This window comes from Balaenoptera physalus, assembly GCF_965194825.1.
Source record: "Balaenoptera physalus genome assembly, chromosome: 2".
Taxonomy (NCBI): Eukaryota; Metazoa; Chordata; class Mammalia; order Artiodactyla; family Balaenopteridae; genus Balaenoptera; species Balaenoptera physalus.
The window spans coordinates 145,177,254-145,196,485 of NC_138883.1; the positions used below are offsets into that span (position 1 = coordinate 145,177,254).

A 19,232-nucleotide genomic window follows, 5' to 3' on the forward strand; every position below is an offset into this window, starting at 1 on the left:
ACATGGCATGTTTATTACGTCTAACTGCTCTTCCAAAGTTACTCATTTTCATGTCTTACTCAGCACTAGCACCAGCCCTTGTTGAATGCTTAAAGGACATTATAATAAGATTATAATTGACATGGCATTATAATAATATTATTACAATTTTAAGTGATAATAGTAATAATGAGTGTTGAAATAATAGCATAGTGGTCACCAGAACTGGTATATGACATGGTTCATGTAAATACTAGCAAAGGGCTATGGGGATTTTTGTTTGTTAGTTAATGTGGTGCTACCAGGTCACAACAGAATTTATATTACTTAGCCATAAAGCTTATGATTATGTGGAATTCTTGACAATTTTTGAATATTTGAGAGGTTTCACTATTTCAGAATTTATTCATAAACTGAGACTTATTTTTGTATCATGCCGTTTCAGGTACATGAAATATGACTGCACTATATCTTACTTTTGAATAAAAGTAACTTTGTAGGTATTAACTAATCTTTTCATTTGATGCCTTCTAACTTATCTTCCTTTATTTATTTATTTTATTTTTTTGCCTAGGTGCCATTAGGCTTCTCAGCTCCATTAGATGACCTTCCCCCAGTCCCCCACATGGCATGCTGTACCCTGGAAAACCTGTATCTTCTGATGGGAAGGGAACTGGAAGATCTAGAGAAGGTACCTCCAGGAAATGTGCTAGGTAGGGTGGTGTTATGTATTATATCTGTAGTCCATTCTGAGAGATTACCTGTCACACAAACTAAGTGAAGTCTTCAAAGGAAATGACTTTGATCTCGTTTTTGGTTTGTTTATTTTTGTCTGGTGTCCTTAGGCTTTAACTTAGTGCATTTGAGTAATTAGCATGTACAGCAATAGCTTGCTGTAAATTATGGTAGTTCTACTTAAAAAAAAAAGTAATCTGTGAATGCTCTATCCTAAGCTGGAGTTCCATTTGTTTGGGAGCAAGAAGGAGAATTCCTGCTCACATTAAAGTCAGTCTAGATGAATAAGACACTTCTGGTTCTAAATTATCGGAAACTATTCTGATGTAAAGGTCTGTTTTCTCGCAATATTTTTTATCCATTGAATGTTGCTTTATATTATATATCCATAAATACTGCTCCTTATCTCCATAATGTTTATTACTTGCTTGGCTTCTGCTCTTTGTGTGCAGAATTCACATTTTAAGGTCCTTAGTACAATCCTAAAGACTTAGCTTAAGGAATTTCCCTTGGATCATCACAGGAACCTGAGTGTGTTGGGGAATGTTGTATCCCATTCTGAACCCGTAGGGTCCTTGTCAGCTATAGACCTATTTATTGGGTGATTGCTTGGGCTGGGGATTCTTTTTATGTTTTAGAGAAATGATCTAGACTACTGGTCCAGAACAGCTGGATTTTGTCCACTTTAGTCCGGGAAATATGCCAAAGCATTTTGATGCTCCCTTGCTGGGATACATTCTTTTTAAAACTTTTTCATTCCTTTTTTGTTGTTGTTTTGTTTTTTTGGTATGAAATTAGTAGAATTCCTAACTTCTCATCAGTGTTACCCATTCTTTTCACCCCTTTGGAAAATGCTATTAAACCTTAACAATTGATATAACTTTACAAGCTTCCATAGCCAGCAAAATATTTTATCAGGAAGGACATGGGACGATGAACAGAAAACACCCTATTTTTGTTTATAAGCCTTCCTTGGGATTACTGTATTTCTCTTGATTCAATTAATTTTGTTTCTTAAATGGAAGGTGAGATCGAAGATCTCTTAACACAATGTTCAAGTGAAAGAAAAGGTATTGAATAAAGGGTTGAGTGAATGGTTTTTATAGTATCCCCTCCAGTTAAGGCTCATTGTTTGTGCTCTTTCCCCAGTAGAGGTTAGGAACTTGACATGCAATAGTTCTGGTTTCCTTCTTTCTGTTTCTAGATTTCCATATGCTGTTCAGGACTGAGGTCAGCTGGGTTATAAGTAGGGAAACCATCTCTCTTTCATCTGCCTCCTAAGGCAGCCCTTAACTCTGCCATCTGCTACAGGAGACCTACTACAAGTTAAAACTGTCTTCGTCTTGGAGGAAAGAGACATGCCTCATTCTCTTTTACTGATCTTTTAAAACATTTTGGGGTGTTGGTACGAGCTAGGGTGGTGGAGGTGATTAAACATTCATTTACCAAATTCAGTGATAAAAAAATAAGATAGTTGGACACCCAACTTTGGGACAAAATGGATTAGGGAGAAAAGCCAGATTTATTTCGTTTAAGAATTAGGATTGTATTTAGCTGCAGGTAATCAAAAAACCAACTGCATAGTCTTAAACTTCACTCAGTAAGAAGTTTAAGATAGAGGACAGAGAGTTGAGGGCTGGTGGGATGGTTCTCCTATGTCATCAGGGAGCCAGGTTTCTTCTCTTTGCCTGTTTGCAGTCCTCAGCATGTGGCTTTTGTCCCCATGGAACCAAGATGGCTCCTGCATCTCCAGGAATCACATCGACATTCCTGGCAGGAAGAGGGCACAAGGGCCAAAGGCCTTCTCATAGCACTGATGTTTTTATTTGGGAAGAAATGCCCTGTTAGTGACTGATGTATATATCCTCATTTCTTTGTAATTTTGTCATGTGATCACCCCTAGCTGCAGTGGAGGCCAAGGATTGAGTCTCTTATAGTCTCTACAATTAAGGCAAGGGATATTGGGGTTGTGAATGGCTTTTGAATAGCCAGTCCACACTGTCAGCCACATTTCCTCCACATTGCCCTGGTGTTGCCTGAGGCCCCTTCATTAAGGTTCTGTTTCTTTACATTAAGGAGGAAGATAGTCTTCCAGAATGATTATAAATGTAGCATTGAAGGGGTTGGAATCCAGCCAACCACTTTGACTTACCTTCTGAATTGAAGCAGACAGTAATTGTTTTCCTTCTATTAATCCAAATCTAATGGAGCCTCATGCCTGACTAGAGAACATGAGTATACCAAAATTCTGGTCATGGTTTTGCCACTAACTAGTTATATGGCCTCAGGCCAACTGTATAACCTTTCTGATCCTCAGTTTTGCCACATGATTTGGACTAGAGAAATTTTTACCAACATTTCTTATAGTAAAAATAGAACAGCTACTTTAATTTCTTTTTCTGAGAAGACTATTTATGGACTCCCAGGGCTGCTTTTGTTATATTTATCATACATTCTAAACTTTAAGGACAGAACATTAAATAGCATTGTATGGATACATTTTATTGCTGTAGCTGTAAAATATAAACAAAATTATATTTTGTACGTCTTGTTTGTAAAATACATGCATACAAATGTAAAAATAAAGTACAAACAGAATTCAAGTTTAAAATTGCCATTATATTATGGCAGGTTGACATTTCAGTGAGGATGGAGTAAGATACAAATTCTTAATACTTTTGTCATGAAAATCTTCCCTGGATTATGTCAGTATACCACTGGTTGAAAAAAGTCCTGAACTAGATTATCTCCAAGGTTCCCTCAGACTTTAACTTTTCAGGTTTGTGTTTTTTAGAGAAAAATCTTATTTTAGTTATTAGGATATTTCCCTTCCTAGTATTCCTTAGAAGGAACAGTACATTTTTGATATGGTTACTTGGTTGGGTTGAGAACCCATTTCAGTGGCTCTATCAGAACATGTTGAACTAGTTACTAGCCTGAGAGTCAGAATTACCTTTTGTAAGGCAAATTTCACTTGTTTATTGATTAAAAAACTGGAGCATATGTAGCAGTAGTAGCAGTTTCATAAGCCAGGTGTTTAATAAAAGCAACCTTTCAAAGCTAGGAGTAAGTTTAAGGCAGGACAGAGGAAAAGGCCAAGAATTCTGGTATGTTAAGAGGTGAGAAGCAAACAGAACAAGAGAAAGCTAATTGCCAGCAAGGGTAACAAATGCTGGGATTCTAGCTATCAGGTTTCTATGTCAGCATTGTTGTTGTTTACTTAAAACAGGTTTGTCTTCCTGTGGCAGGGGGTGGGCAGGGGGTGAATGGAAAGAATAAGTTGAGTGGCTGAATGTGGTTGAATTAATCTACATGTTCCAGTTATCTGTTGCTGCATAATAAACCACCCAAAGCCTAGTGGCTTAAAACAAAGGCACTTGTAAATTTTTCATGAATCTGCAATTTGGACATGGTTTGGTGGGACAGCTTGTCTCTGTGCCACATGGTGTCAGTTGAAGTGCTCAAAGCCTGGGTGCTACAGTTATGTGAAGGCTCTTTTCACTCACTTGTCTGCTGTTTGATGCTGGTTGTCGGCTGGGACCTTTTCTGGAAGTGGAACTGGGGCTGGAGCATGTGGCCGCCTGGCTTCCTCACAGCATGGTGGCTGGGTTCTGCAGGTGAGCATCCCAATAGGGAGAGCCAGGAGGGAGCTGTATCAACTTTTATGACCCAGCCTCTAAAGCCTTCAGTCTCATTTCCGCCACCTTCTCTTTATTAAGAAGTGAGAGTCGCTAAGACGGGTCCACACTCAAAGAGAGGGAACTAACTCCACCTTTGCTGGGAGATATGTCAAGGAATTTGTGGACATGTTTTAAGATGACCACACCACTAATCATAGATAATTTCTTGTTTCCTTTTGTATTTTAGCAGGCCCGTGGTAGGACACATATTGCAAATTAAGACATAGCGATGTTCATAGTGATCAGGCAGGCCTGTAAACTTCTTTTTCACTCTTCCTAACTTAGAGAAAAAGTTACAATTCTCATTTTAATAAGAAAATAGTAGAGTGATATGACCGATACCCATATGCTTTTCATCAGAAACGATACCAAGTCAGATTTATCAGGGGCAGATGAAAATTTTTGTTGGGGAGGGAAATGAAAACATTATATGGCATTCTTGAACAAGTCAGTGTAAAGTCTAAAGGAAAGTTCCTTTATTGGTACTTGAAAAATGCAGATTTCACACTTGAACTCAGCTATAACTCACTTGGAATACTTACACCGACTAAGTGTGGTTAGATTTTATGGTCTGGAAATAGTCAATTTAAAGTTTAAAATCATTTAATTCCAACCTGATGTTTGAAAAGTTGGTATAGATGGGACCAGAGAAACCTTACTGTGTTGAACACACAATAGTCTTTTGTTCAATTCTCTACTGAGAATTTCTCTAAAAATAAATGTTTGCTACAGGCGCCTATTAAAATGTGAGGGGAAATTGAATTAGGATTCCAAATCTTTAGCCTTTTCTTACACACTTCTAGATCTCTTCCATATGGTTAAATCTTTAAAAATTTCAGGGACATATTCTAAGAGGAAACATGATATTCCTCTTTTTGCAACATGAAGAAAATAATAAATATTAATTAGCCTTTTCCTGAAATGGCTTTAGTTTTGCCGTGGTTGGTTGCTGGGTTGATAGGAAATCAGTGTGGATTAAATGGAGAGAGGGAGTGTATGTGTTCTCCTTAGTCATGTGGGGTGACTGACGAGGCAGAAGCCATTGAAGGGTTTTACTAGCAGGTTTGATTTGATTATTTCAAGGGAAAGCTCAGCAGTTTGTGACTCTTAAGCCTTTGTAGTACATTTGTAATACTTTAAATTCACTTACTAGTGAATTTCTTTTAAATATGCCTTACTATCAACATTTCCACTTGGAAAGACTCTGTTTTAATCAGTAAATAACCAGCAGCCTTACTAGTCATTTCTTAGTATTAATAGTTCCAACTGATTTTAGTAAGTTTTCTTTGCAGATGATAATGAATTTGTTCTCCTGTTTCCTAAGAGTTATGTGTCTTATTTCTTTTTATTTTTATTGCCTATAAAAGTATGATAAATAATAGTTATAGCTGCTGTTCTGTCTTGTTCCTTCCTGACTTTAATGAAGATATTCCTAGTATTTTAGTTTCAGGTTTGCTGATGCCTATTGATTCATATCTCTTAATCATGCTAGGAAAGTTTTGGGTTTTTTTTAAAAATCAGGAATAGATACTTAATTTTTATTGATACATTCTCAGCCTCTGAAGACAAGGTTATAGAGCTTTTCTCCTTGCTATAATTGATATCATGAATTATATTTATTTCCTGGTTATTAAGATGTCCTTGTGTTTCTAGAAAAAACAGTACTTGAGCATTTTCATATTTTCTCCATGCACTGTTAGATTCAATTTTCTAGTATTTCATCCAGACTTTTCTTGTATTATTAATAAAATTGACATTATTTTCTTGGTGTCATGGTAGTTCCAAAATGGGAAGCGTCCATCTTTTCTACCCTCTAGAGCTGCACTGTCCAATTGGTAGCCATTAGCCATATGCCATTATTTAAATAGATTAGAATCGGATAACATTAAAAAAGTTTACTTCATCAGATACACTAGTCACATGTCAAGTGCTCAGTAACCACATGTTGCTAGTGGCTACCATTTTGGACATTGTTATTCTAGAGACATTTCTATAGAATGTGATAATCATCATTTCTTTGAAAGTTTTGAAATAGTTCACTTGTAAATCATCTTGGCAGGGCACATAAAAAGTTTGATTCTTTCAATCTGGTAGACTGTCTTTCTCATGATCAATTCTATGTTTGTGTTTTCTTTATTTCTTCACTGTATAAGTTTGTCTTTTTTATTTTGAGGTCATAAGGCTTATATGTGAATTCTGAGGGTTATTTTTTTTTTAGAAGTTCTTTTTAAAAGATGGTTTTCAGTATAATGTGGGTCATGATAGAGATATATTTGAAAAGTTCAGGGAAGCTAAATAAGAATTATCTCTTACCATAGGGATAACCACCAGTCTTTTTTTTTTTTATTTTTAATCTGTGTATGTGTATATATATTTTTAAATTGTGATAAAAATGTAATGACACAACATTTACCTTCTTAACCATTTTTAAGTGTACAGTTCAGTAGTATGTTTTTAATAAAAAAAAAAATCACACTTTCTCTACTGTTTTGTAACTTGTATGTTTTTCTCTTGGAGATAATCTCTTCTCACAATATTTATAGCTTTTTCCCTTGTGTTTAAGTATGTTTGCTGTAACCCTTAGAACAGTGCTTAAGAGTGGTGTCTTATTCCTTTTATAGTATAGGAATTCCTGTAAACATTTTAGTGTTTCTATGAGATTTGATCTGGATAGTCTTTACAATTAAAATAAAGTATCCTCCTGTTTCTGTTTACTAGGTTAATTTTTTAAATGTGGATAGATATTGAGATTTATCACGTGGTGTTTTCCACATCTTTCAGGTGATACATGTTTTTCTCTTTTGACCCACTTATATTGTGAATCACATTAACACGTTTCCTAATATCAAACCAGCTTTGTATTCCTGGAATAAACTATTTGATGAGTATATTTCAATATGTTAATAGAGCAGTGAATTCTATTTGTTAGTAGTTTTTCTGTAAAGTGTTTATAGTATTTGTAAGTTTGCCTGATCTATAGTTTTTTGTATATTTTATATTTGTGGAATTTAGATATCAGCTTTCTACTAGCTGCATGAAGAAATAACAAATTAGGGGATATTTTCATTGCTTCTTGTTTTGCAAACAGTTTAAATGACACAGGAATTTTCTGGCCCTTAAGAAGTTTGATTAACACCATGAAAGCAACTATACCTGGTTGGTTGTCAGTTGTGATTTGATAATGTTATCAATTGTTATTGTCCCTTTCTTTTTTATTCAAAAGAGTTGGTTCATTTTTTTTCTTTTTTTTCAAATGAAAGTATTTATAGCCTGAATCTTACTTATAACTTTGGCTGGATTTCTTTAGTTTTATATGCATTATTCTTTTTATCATTACATTTTTATACACACTCTAATTCAACACTTTTCAACCAGTGTACTGCAGTTGCACTTAAATGCGACAAGCTGTTGATCCCTTTAGTCCTTAAGGCAGCTGAGCAGGTTATGAGATAGCTGGAGCCCTCTTGTCTGTTACCTAAGATCGAATTGTTACCATATGGTTTAGTAAAATGCTTATTTTAAGATGTGTCTGTTGAATCCTCATTTTCACTCACTGGAGTAACTGGCTAAAACTACATAACTTCTTTTGAATAGATAGACTAATACAGCTTCATAACCTAAGAATTGACTATTAATAAGCTTATTGCCACTCTAGATATTATATGAGAACAAATGATTATGTGATGGGAATTTTTTTCCCTTCCGTCTCCAAATATGATAGTCCTCTTTTACTCTTAAATAGCACTTATAAAATAGAGACCAGCTTGTCACAGGAAATAAAGGAAGAGGTAATTGAAACAGTTTTTGCTGAAGTTTTTCAGTTGAAGAAAGGTGCGACACGGGTTAATGGTTTGAAGGAGTGGTTGGGTCAAGGCAAAGAGAGAGGGAAAGTGTGTGTGTGTGTGTATAATAGAGTTTGATAATAGCTGTTTTTCAGAGAGAAAAAGAGGTAGTGAAAGGGGAAAGATGAGGGATGCAGTGAAATGGTCAAATGGTTAGTGGTATATAGAATATAACCTCTCTCAACTCAACAGTGTAAAAAACATGGTCGGCTGGTGAGAGTAAAGAAGGCTTGGGAGGGAATAAGATTTTGAAGCGTGTGATAATGCATGGAGAAACCATAGTGAGCAGTTGCTAGCAGATCATCAGGTTGTACTTTGACTAAAATAAATGGGATTGCAGTGAGGCTTTGGGAAGACATGGAGATGGGAAGTCCAGTGAGTATTGCTCAGACATGGAAACATAAGATTGGCCTGAGTCGAGTGCCCGTCATAGAGGGACTATATATTGGCTATTGTTAGACATTTTGCAGCTGCCCCAGGTCTAAACGTGGAGGAAATAACCACTGAGACCTGGTTGGCCGGGAGGGGGCAGGCTCACCTGTCATTGAGCCACCTCATGTAAACTCAGCTCATAGGCTTGTTGCAATTTCCTCATTTCCATTTGTTTTTGACCCTACCAAGCCTATTTCAGATACAGTAGTTGAAAAAGTGAGCAGTTGTATTTAGAACTTACACATAATAGTAAACGTACTACAAGTCATATTCCATTTCAAGTGATATTGGAATCACACTTGTGAGTTGAATAATTATTTGTATAATTGTCATGCCAGCACTGGGGAGGCCAGAGCCTGGAATTTAGCTAAACTCATAAGATACTGACAGATCAAATGTCAGATATAGGAAGCTGAAAGCGTAGGTGGTAATGGATAAAGCAGAGGTCAAGTTTAAGAAGCTGATGGTGAGACCTTTGACCTCTTTTCTTAGTATTTTTAATGCATGACAGAATGGGGAAATAATTTGACTTCCGTAAATGGTTAAATGAAATTTGGGAAGCAATCCTTGATGATTCACACAATAGTCTTGTTGACAAGGCCAAATTTGGTTTTATCCAGCTGACGACTGACTGTCAAGATACTCTCTTATACCCCTAAATTGATACCATCCATTGGAGTACAACTTGGCATTGTATATCAAGAGTTTTAAAGATAATTATATCTTGAAAAATAATCATATCCTTTGACCCAAAAGTGCTACCTTTAGGGATTGATTCAGAGGGAAATAATTAATATTGTACACAAAGATTTGGCTATGAAGATATTTATTATAGTCTTGGGGGAGAGGGTAAATGGTTAAATAGAATTTTAAAAAATTTTTCCAAAAAGAAAGGTATTTCTGCAAAGACTATGAAGATAGTTTGAAGGAAGCTGATTTTGAGTGATAACAGTAACTATGGATTTTGAGTGGTGGCAGTAATTAAGAAGGCTCGACATCTCTTTTGGTCTTTTCAGAAAAGATGAAGTATGTGGTTTAGAGGAAGGTGTGATGTTGGAGGGAGAAACATGTTTCTAGTATGACCTAAAATGTGGCAGACCCATTAGATGTGAAAGTAATCAAAGAAATGCATGTATTTTAAAATCATGAGATATTGTTTTATAACAGTTAGAATGGTGGAATTCTTAAAATCTGGCAGTATCCTGTGTTGTAGGGATGGAGCAGTGAAAACATTTATAAACTGTTGATGTAAATTGTTAATTGGTACACCACTTTGAAGAATAGGTGACGGCAAGACACAGCAATTCCACTTTTAGGACTATATCTTAGAGAAACTTTTAAATCTTGCAAACAAGGAAACATGTACAGGAATTTTCATAATAGCACTAATTACGATAGCAAAAAAATGGGGGGAGGGGAACAACCTAATTATCCATTGACAGAAGAATGGATAAGTAAATTATGGTGCAGTCATAAAGTAGAATATTATACATGGATGAAAATGAACTACACTATAAATATCAACTTGGGTCAGTCTCACAAATAGTGCATTTTAAAAACAAGCCAGTTGTCAACCATTTATGTAAAGGTTAAAAACATGTAAATATTGTATATTGTTTAGAAGCAGATACATATGTAATAAAAAAAATACATGAAAAGATAAACAGCAAGTTCAACAGAGTAGTTCCCTTGAGAGAGGATGTGATTGGGAGGGGTAAAAATTATTGGTAATATTCTCTTTCGTCAGGTGAATAGTGAGCCTATATTGTCTGTTTTATTTTTCTTTTTACCTTTTTTATACCTGAAATATCATCTAATTTTTTTTTTTTTAAGTCAGAAGGGAAGACCATGTTAATATCTTTCTTTGACACCATTGGTGCTGTTTCATAGAATTTATCCTGTTGAATTGAGTGGAGAGGTACGAAGTACATGGGTTGGAAATAGGATACTCTGGGTTAAAATTCCAGCCGAGCAACCCTTTAGCTTTGTAGCTTTGGGCAAGGTACTTACTGTGATCTTTCACTTCATCTTGCAGATGAGGATAATGGGAAGCAACAGGATGATGCCTCTTATTTTGTTTCAGAAAATATCACAAGGCAACATGTTAATTAAGCAACATGGTTATTACCATTGATTTCCATGGGAAATATTATCATTAATTAATTGACTGCCAGTTGTCACACTTGTTAAGAAAATAAATCATAAGTGAAGCACGTAATTGTGAAGATTAAAGAACACTTTTCTAATTTAGCATGTCACTTATTTAAACATAACTCTTTTGATCTAATTGAAAAATTCAAGTTGGCTGCCATAAACATTCTGGGGAAAGTACTCTGTTGTTCTTATGAAGTCTGTCTGAAAAATGTCCTCCAAAAAATGTAGGTAGAGAAGAAATCAGATGCTTTGGCTCTTACTGAAACTACTTCTCTGAGTCTCCCTCTCATCCTTAGTTATTCAGAGTTAACAAAGAATCAGAACTTCTGGTAACCTCTTCAAGAGAAAGCTTGAGGTAAGTAGAGATGATAGAAGGAATCAGTTTCCCGGAGAAGCAAGGCAGAAAGGGTGAATTCTTGAAACTTCTGAATTGACAACATGGATGTTAGAACTCCATTCCATTTGGGTCGGAGCCTGACTCCAGAAGTGTATGTTTTAGAGGAGGAAGAGTGGCTGAGGCAGAAGGCGGTGGCTTGCAAGTTGGAGGAGGTAGAGAATTTTCTATTGAGAAGCATGTATACAAGCTTGAGCACAAAGCGAAGACATAAGCAGACGGGTGGTGGTGTCCCAGATACTCCGTGAGAGGCCGCATCACGTGCCTGGTCAACAAAGCCATGAGCTGTTCGGGGTAGATTCAGAGTTAAGGTTTGATTTTTGATTTTTTTGTTTTTTTGTTTTTGCAAGAAGGTTTTAACTATAAAAATAGTTATATATTCTTCTGAAATGTTATCCTGAAAATATAGTGATTAATAAATATAAAGCACTCCACAAAATAGCAGTATAATTTGTTCTCTTAAAATAAAAAGAAATATATTAATTTTTTTAAGCTGTCATTTGTAAGGTAAATCCTTAGTTGGATCTCTGGAATTGTATTAAGAGCAGTAGAAGCTGAAAGCAACTAGGTTCTGCCCTGGAATAAAATATATGGTGGTCTTTTAAAAAGCACTTGGCCTTTTTCCAGTTTTATAGGGTGGGGAGGAGAGCCAGTACACCTTCTATTAGGGAAGGAAGTCCCTTTCTCCTTCAGTGGTGGGCACTTAGCTTATACCATCCTAACACTTCACACAAGCTAATTTGGGGGGCAGGGGACTGACTGCAAATACCTTAAGGGGACTGGGCCTCATAAGTCTCTACACTTCATTCAGTGAATATTGGTTGAAGGAATGAATGAATTAATCAAATAATAAGATCGCTGAGCTTAGGTGAGAGAACACATGAGCAGCCAGAGCTACTTGGGGTTTATCATTTATTTCTTCAAAGTTTAAAATGTTCTCAGGTACAAAAGGAAGAGTGTGGAAAACATTTCTTTAGAAGCAAACACATTTGCTTTTCATCATAATTATTCTGGAATTTCTTAGGTGAGAGCAAAATCCTGGCTTGGTCTGAGCATTTCTCATTTAAGGATAACAGGATAGTGATGTTTTAATGTGATATGATCATCCGGGGTCCCAGCGGCAAGGTGACGTTATCACTGGAAATTCTTCATTTGGCTCATGTAGACACTGAAACGAATTGCTCCTTCCTGCACTCAGTGTATCCCAGGTGTTCTGGGAGATTCAGAGGGCATATTCTGGGCTGAAAAAGGCTTTTTGATGTTGGAGAAGCAGAGATATTGAGTCTTTTTCTGTTCTTTTCTGTGTGCCTTGGTCCAGTCAAGAGAAGAGCATTGTTCTAGACTTCGTAAAGGCCAAAATTGCCTCCAGGCGCCATTTGAGGCCCCTTTCTAGCCTCCTGAGCTAAGGGAGTTCCCAAGGGAAGGCAGAACTCAATCGCCTCATAGCCTAGAGAGCTTGTCTATCCCCATGTGTTATTTTGTACCATATTCTCAGAGGTGTGATTTGTAGGGACTTAAGCTCCACTGATACTTTTCCTCTTTTTTTTTTCTTTTTTCTTTTTTTGTTTAATTCTCTTATTCTCTACCACATACTTTGGCTGTTGTACTCTTTCTTGCGTTGTTCTTTGACCGTTTTATGTTACATAACCCTCGTGTGCCCAGCCAAGCTCTGGCATGGACCAGGTTACCCGTAGGCCAGATATTCCAGGTTTTTTTTTTCCAGATGCATAACTGTTGTGCCATCACAGTTTATTAAATAAACCTTCCCCCCACCCCCAAGTTTTACTACTACTTTTGTCACTGTTAAATTCCTACAAATACTATAGTAGTCTGATTCTGGGCTCTATTTTCTATTCTGATGTATTTGCCAGTCTGTATTGTTTGGTTTTGATGGTTTCAGTCATTCTTTCTTAATCTGGTTTTATCACTTTTCATTTTAGTAATTTTTTTGGCTCTTCTTGGACATTTATTTTTCCATATGAACTTGAGATCATTTTATTTAATTCCAGTAGATTAAATATCTATGTTGAGACGTTTTATTTACAGAAGTAAGTTGTGATCACCTTCTTTCACTGTAAAGCTCAGTAAATATAGAAAATACTAGGTGAACTACCTTCCCAGGGGTATTCACTGTAGGTGTTTAGAATATACAGTGTAATGTGTATTTTTCCAAACTTCTGTCCAGGCATAAACACACATTCATACATACACATGTTTTATAGTAAGAAATAATTTTATGTGTGTGAATTTACAAGTTCATTTGGGAAGGATTGACATCCTTATCATATTAAGCCATTTCTAGTGATGGGGGAGCTAAGGAAGGGGCTGCGACTTAACCCAGCTCTGTGTTGTTCTGGTCTCCTAACTTTATTAATACCAAATCATTTTAAACCATTAAATTGTACCAATACTAGTCTGTTTTGGGGAGAAGCCCTTTCCATTTTCATATAAGCTCTTTTGTTGTGAGCCCCAGGCCTGGCTGTCTCAAATGGAGCCAGCTGGCAAGCAGCCAGAATTACTGCTTGTGCCCCAGGGTCTTCCCTGACGTGAAGACATCTGCCCTGGGCCTTCTTACTCTGGGGTATTTATGAGGTCCAGGATCTCTTTTATTTTTTAATTTGTGGAGAGACCAGTTGCTCTCCTTGTGGCATAAATTAATTCTAGGATGCCTGGGTGACCTTTAATCTAGCTCCATTTTTCAAATTTTCTGGCATTTGGATGAGACCTTTTCCTGTGTTGACATAGCCTTTCCCTAATTTTTACCTTTCTTTGGGCATTTCACTTGAGATTTGGGGGTGGAGGGATTTGGGGAAGAGAGGAAGGGATATCAATATCTCTGATAAGCCTTCCTTTCTCAGGATCCAGAGTGTCTTAAAAGAAAAAAAATAAGATGGAGTTTTTTTTTTTTCTTCTTTGAACTGTTGTTTGCTCTGAAAAGACAAACCTTTGTTTGCTTAATTTTATAGCTTAGTCATTCTCTCACATACATGGATTTCATGCTTACTGTATGTTTGGTTCTATATTATCCAGTAGGTTAGATTTCTTATGCTGGGTGCTTAAATTTAATCTTCCAAATTATTTATAGGCCCTTCACAGTTTTGATCCCATACTAGTCAATAAGGTAGCCTCTTACATGAGAAAAAGCACTAGGTACGCCAGCTGAGACCTCTGGCAAGTTGGCTACTTTTGTGGGAACTTCCAGACCTGAAAGCATATCCATAGAAAATAAGGTTGAGTCAGGTGATCTCTTATGATAAGCCTTTCCTTCTCTCTTAGTTGGTTTTCCGGGAACCTTCCTAATTGCTCGTATCTTGGGCTCTCCTACCTCTTTTAGTTGCTATGCTGTTCTCAGTATCCTCTTTGCCCTTCCTCCTATCTGTGGATTTCTCTAGGTGTCATTCAGAAAGCCAGAGGTCCAGAGGCCATTTGACAGATAGGAATTCCATCCCTCTAAAGGTCTCTTCTAACAACCAGGAGCGTTGTAAAAGCGGTTCTCATCCTGTTTGTATGTACAAGGACCAGCTGCACATGGCTGTGCCTTCATAGAGGTCCAGAATGGTTTTCTTGGACTTGAACCAACTCAGAAGCAGTGCCACTTTCTCTGAAAGCCCAAGCGATGATCATCATTTATACCAGCCTAGATCTCTGGGCAGAGGTCGAGTGGGCTAATAAGTCTGCTCTCTGAAGCCATCAGGGGATATTGAAAGGCATCTGCGGCCAGTTTGTTCCTGCTCTAGCAAGGCCCACGGCCTCACTGAGATGAACACAAGGGGGCAGCCTTTCCCATGGATTTTCATCATATTGGAAAACAGAGGAACAAAGACTAGGGTGTCTGTGTGTGAGAGCGTGCATGAGCCTGTGCTCTGCGCCGGAGCCCCTGTGTAAAATTTGTAGCCTGTGCCTTTCTATTTATAAAGAGTATTAAGCTGTTGGGTGAAGGGCATATGAGTGCTGAGTAGGTTTTGTGCTTTGCTGGACTGAAGTTTGTTAACACAAATAGGATTCTTCTGTGTAGGCACTATGAACTATACCCTCTTGTGCAGGCCAGAGTCTTGCAAACATGCAGGCAGGCATCTTTTATTATCAGAGGTTGAGATGTCTGAATCATTAAGATAAAGAAATTGAAATTAGTTGAGCGTGCTGTTTGAACATGAAGAATGATTTCAAAGCAGTAATTTAAATTTATTTTGGCCCTTTCTTTCTTTCTCCTGCCCCTCCTACCTCTCTTCCAAATACTAAAGGCACTGTTTCATTGTATATTTTTTTCCATTTGGTTTCCTCTTCACCTTAGAAATTGAGTTATGACTCCTTGGGTTGTTTCTAGTTGAAAAAAGCATTACTATGAAAATGTATGCTGCTTAGTGGGCAATGAAGCAGCATATAAAATACCACTAATATCCTGATCTCCCATGCAATTAGAAGCCTTCAATTTTTCTAAAATAATAATTTCACTTTCTAAACAGTTTACACAACCAATGTCATTGTATTTGCATATTTTTTGTTGACTGATACTAATACAGATGGCACATATATAAATGTACTTGAAAGATAATATATCAAACTAGATTTAACCAATATTTACTTAGCACCTATTGCATGCCAGGTGTCCAGTGACTTGGTTTTGTTTATGTTTTCTTATTTAAGTCTCACTGCAAACTTGAGTGTGAATTTCCTATCTTCATTTTGCAGATGAGAAAACTGTGAGGTGGTTTTGACTTGCATAGCAAATCACACTATCCCAGCCATCCCCTAGTAGGCAGATTTTGTGTCCTGTACTGTTGTGTAGCTGAGATTATTTAGAATATGTCTGTTACTGATTCTCCTCACTTTCTATGATTGTTAAAATGAAAATATGCTATAATGATTTTTGGCATTTCTGCTTATTGAGTCCTGAGTTTCATGGTTCATGTAGTCCGGTCTCTTCTTCCTATAAAAAGCAAGTCTGAGACTCAGAGAGAGACTGGGTCTCCTCTAAGCTTGGGTAGTGAGAGTTGAAACTAGAACCCAGGTCTTTCATTTTATAAGGGGGGAAAAGAAAACTGTTGGGAAGGACAGGAGGAGAAATAGCTTGGCTCCTCTCAAAAGGGAGAAGAGAGAAGTTGTGAACAGTGAGACTTTGTCAGTTTTACCCAGTTTGGAAAGAGAGACCGTAAAGAGGTGAGATAGTGAGACACCCCCCCTTCTCCATCCCCCTCATATTTCCTCACTGCTGATGTCACACACCTGGGAGCCTATGCTTGTTTTGTATCCATACCTCATAGAGTCTTCACTGTCTGCTTCCCCCCACCTCAAACCCTGTGCTTCACTTCTCACCACTCCTGAATACATCAGGATTTTTAAAAATTTTATTTTTAGATATAATTGACATTTAACAGTGTTTATGTTTAAGGTGTACACATGTGGATTTGCTACATTTATATATTGTAATATGATTACCACAGTAGTGTTAGCTAACACCCCTATCATGTCACATAATTATCGTTTCTTTTTTATGGTGGGAACAATTAAGATCTAGCCTCTTAGCAGCTTTGAAGTTTATAATACAGTCTTGTTGTTTGTAATCACTATGCTGTTGTTTAGATCTCCAGGACTTATTTATCTGCTAGGTGCAAGTTTGTACCTTTAAACACCATCTCCCCAATTCCCCCTGGTAACCATTCTATTCTCTGTTTCTCTGAGTTTGGCTTTTTAATATACTACATTTAAGTGATATCATGCAGTGTTTGTCTTTCTCTATCTGACGTATCTGACTAAGCGTAATGCTCTTAAGTTTCATTCATACTGTTGCAAAAGGCAAGATTTCCTTCTTCTCATGGTTGAATAATATCCATGTGTGTGTGTGACAACTTCTTTATCCATTCATCTGTTGACAGACACTTAGGTTGTTTCCATATCTTGGCTATTGTGAATAATGCTGCCATAAACGTGGGAGTGCAGATTTCTCTTCGATATCCTGTTTTCATTTCTTTTGGATGTATACCCAGAAGTGCGATTGCTGGATCATACAGTAGCTCTATTTTTAATTTTTTAAGGAACATCCATACTGTTTTCCATAGTGACTGAACCAATTTACATTCCCACTAACAGTGAATATATCAGGATTTTTATACCTCTGTGTTTCAGCACATGCTGCTTCTTTTCAAGTGTTCTTTTTCCCTTTACTACCTGATAAACTCAGATTCAAGACCCAGTTCAGATGCAGCCTCTCTGAAGCCTTCCCCACCTTCTGTAGGCTACATCTGGCTCCTTCCTTCGGGTTCCTATACCTCTCTTAATACATTTCTCTTAGAACATTTATTCCATTACATTGTTTGTGTTTTCAGTTGGTGTCTCTAAGCTTCTGGGCCAAGGATCGTCATTCTTTGGGCATCTCTGGTGTTGAGCCCGGACCTGTTACACAGTGGGTGCCCTTTACTAGGACACATGTTCCAGTGCACGTGTAAGTGAATAGACAAATGGCTGTGTGCTACCCTCCCAGTTGCACCTTCTGAGCACAGAGATGGAATAGAATTTTGAGCAGGAGGAAAGGAGAGTCTATGGAAGTTCTCGGAGCTATTATTACAATTATTCATTAGTTTGCTGGCAATTTGGCTTTTAGATTGTATATGGGAAAATTGAGGGACTACAGATCAGAAAGGGAGAATGGAAGACCAGAGTACTAAGAACTTGAATTTCCAGCACGTGACCACCAGTCCTATGCTTCTGGTTTGCTTCTTTGTTGCCTCTGATAGTCAGTGTATTCACCAGGAATTAATTTCTCCCAAGGACCTGCATTAATTTAGAGATGTAGAACTTGGAGTAGACAGTAGGCTGGGTGTCATGTGAGTAAGTATGGCTGTTTGTCTTTCATTTGTAGGCGTATTAATCTGCCCAGATGTGGGATACCTTAGGGCTGTTCACAGCCTGAAATCTCATAGCTGTAGAAGAGTTTGTAAGTAATGTAACATTGGTCTCTTCAGGTCTCACAAAATATCTTCATTTTTTTGAGTAACTTTATTTTCTGGATTTGTTTGGCCTGTAAAAGTCTAATTTTCTACATAAGTCTAGTATATCCAAAGTTTTTTTTTTTGGTAATAAATTTGGAAAACAATTCCCTTTATGAGGTTAGGCAAGTTTATAACTGAACCCAGTATGTTAAACCTATGTTAAAATATAGAATTGCCTTTAAAAAATAAAAAACCTAAACAAGTAGAAGATGTTAGTTTACTGGTGTAATTATAGGTAAGTTGTATATATTCACTTTAAATGATATAAAAGTATTTCTAAAACTCACAATATTTGACAAAATTTAAATTTATTTTAAAATGTAACAAGTCTGTAGCTTTGTTCTTTGCAAAAATTGTAGAAAGAATATTTTTGTGTATCCTATTTTGTTTTCCATTTTTTTCAGTATGCTTCATGATTTTCAGATTCTGAAGGGAAGATGATCATTTGAACCCATTAACTCCATCCGCCTTTCTTAGTAAAGCAAACTTTATTTTTATAACTAGGGAGAAATCACCACCTGGCTTGCTCAGGACATCCTGGTTTATGCCTGTTGTCTTGGAGAAGTTATTAATAGCACCCCCTTTCACTTTTGTAAATGCTAGTTTGGATGGTGAATTCTGTTGTCACTCTAGTTATGACTGATATACTTTGTCCTTAATTGTTTTACTTTATGCTTGGTTTTAATGCTGCTTTAGTGTGTATTTTACTATATTTTCCTGTATTTTTAGATACTCTTATGTTTTAGAAGGCATATCCTATTTTTAATTCTATTAATGGCTGCCCTTTATGTTTTTCAAATCATTCTTTAAAAGAGTCAACACTGAAATGTTACTTGTGTATCCAACCAATTTAAGACTTAGACTATAAGTTCTTTGAGGATGGTACCTGATCCTTGTATCTCTGGCAGTATCCAGCAGTATGCTTTGAACTAAGTGAGTGCTCAAGAAATACTTGTGGAATGAATCTGAGAAAACAGTTTGGACTGATAGAAGGAAGGCTGAATTTCCATCTCGTCTGAGAATAATGTCC

General features: G+C 36.8%; 1 protein-coding gene across 5 annotated transcripts in view; it reads left to right on the forward strand.

Moving 5' to 3' along the window:
- Positions 1 to 19,232, forward strand: part of EFL1 (elongation factor like GTPase 1) — a 135,230-nt gene that overhangs the window by 51,747 nt on the left and 64,251 nt on the right. For all 5 annotated transcript variants that reach the window (XM_082448581.1, XM_082448578.1, XM_082448580.1 and 2 more), the window contains one exon: positions 554 to 692. In XM_082448581.1, coding sequence (XP_082304707.1) covers positions 554 to 692 — 139 coding nt within the window. The remainder of the gene's footprint in view (positions 1 to 553; positions 693 to 19,232) is intronic.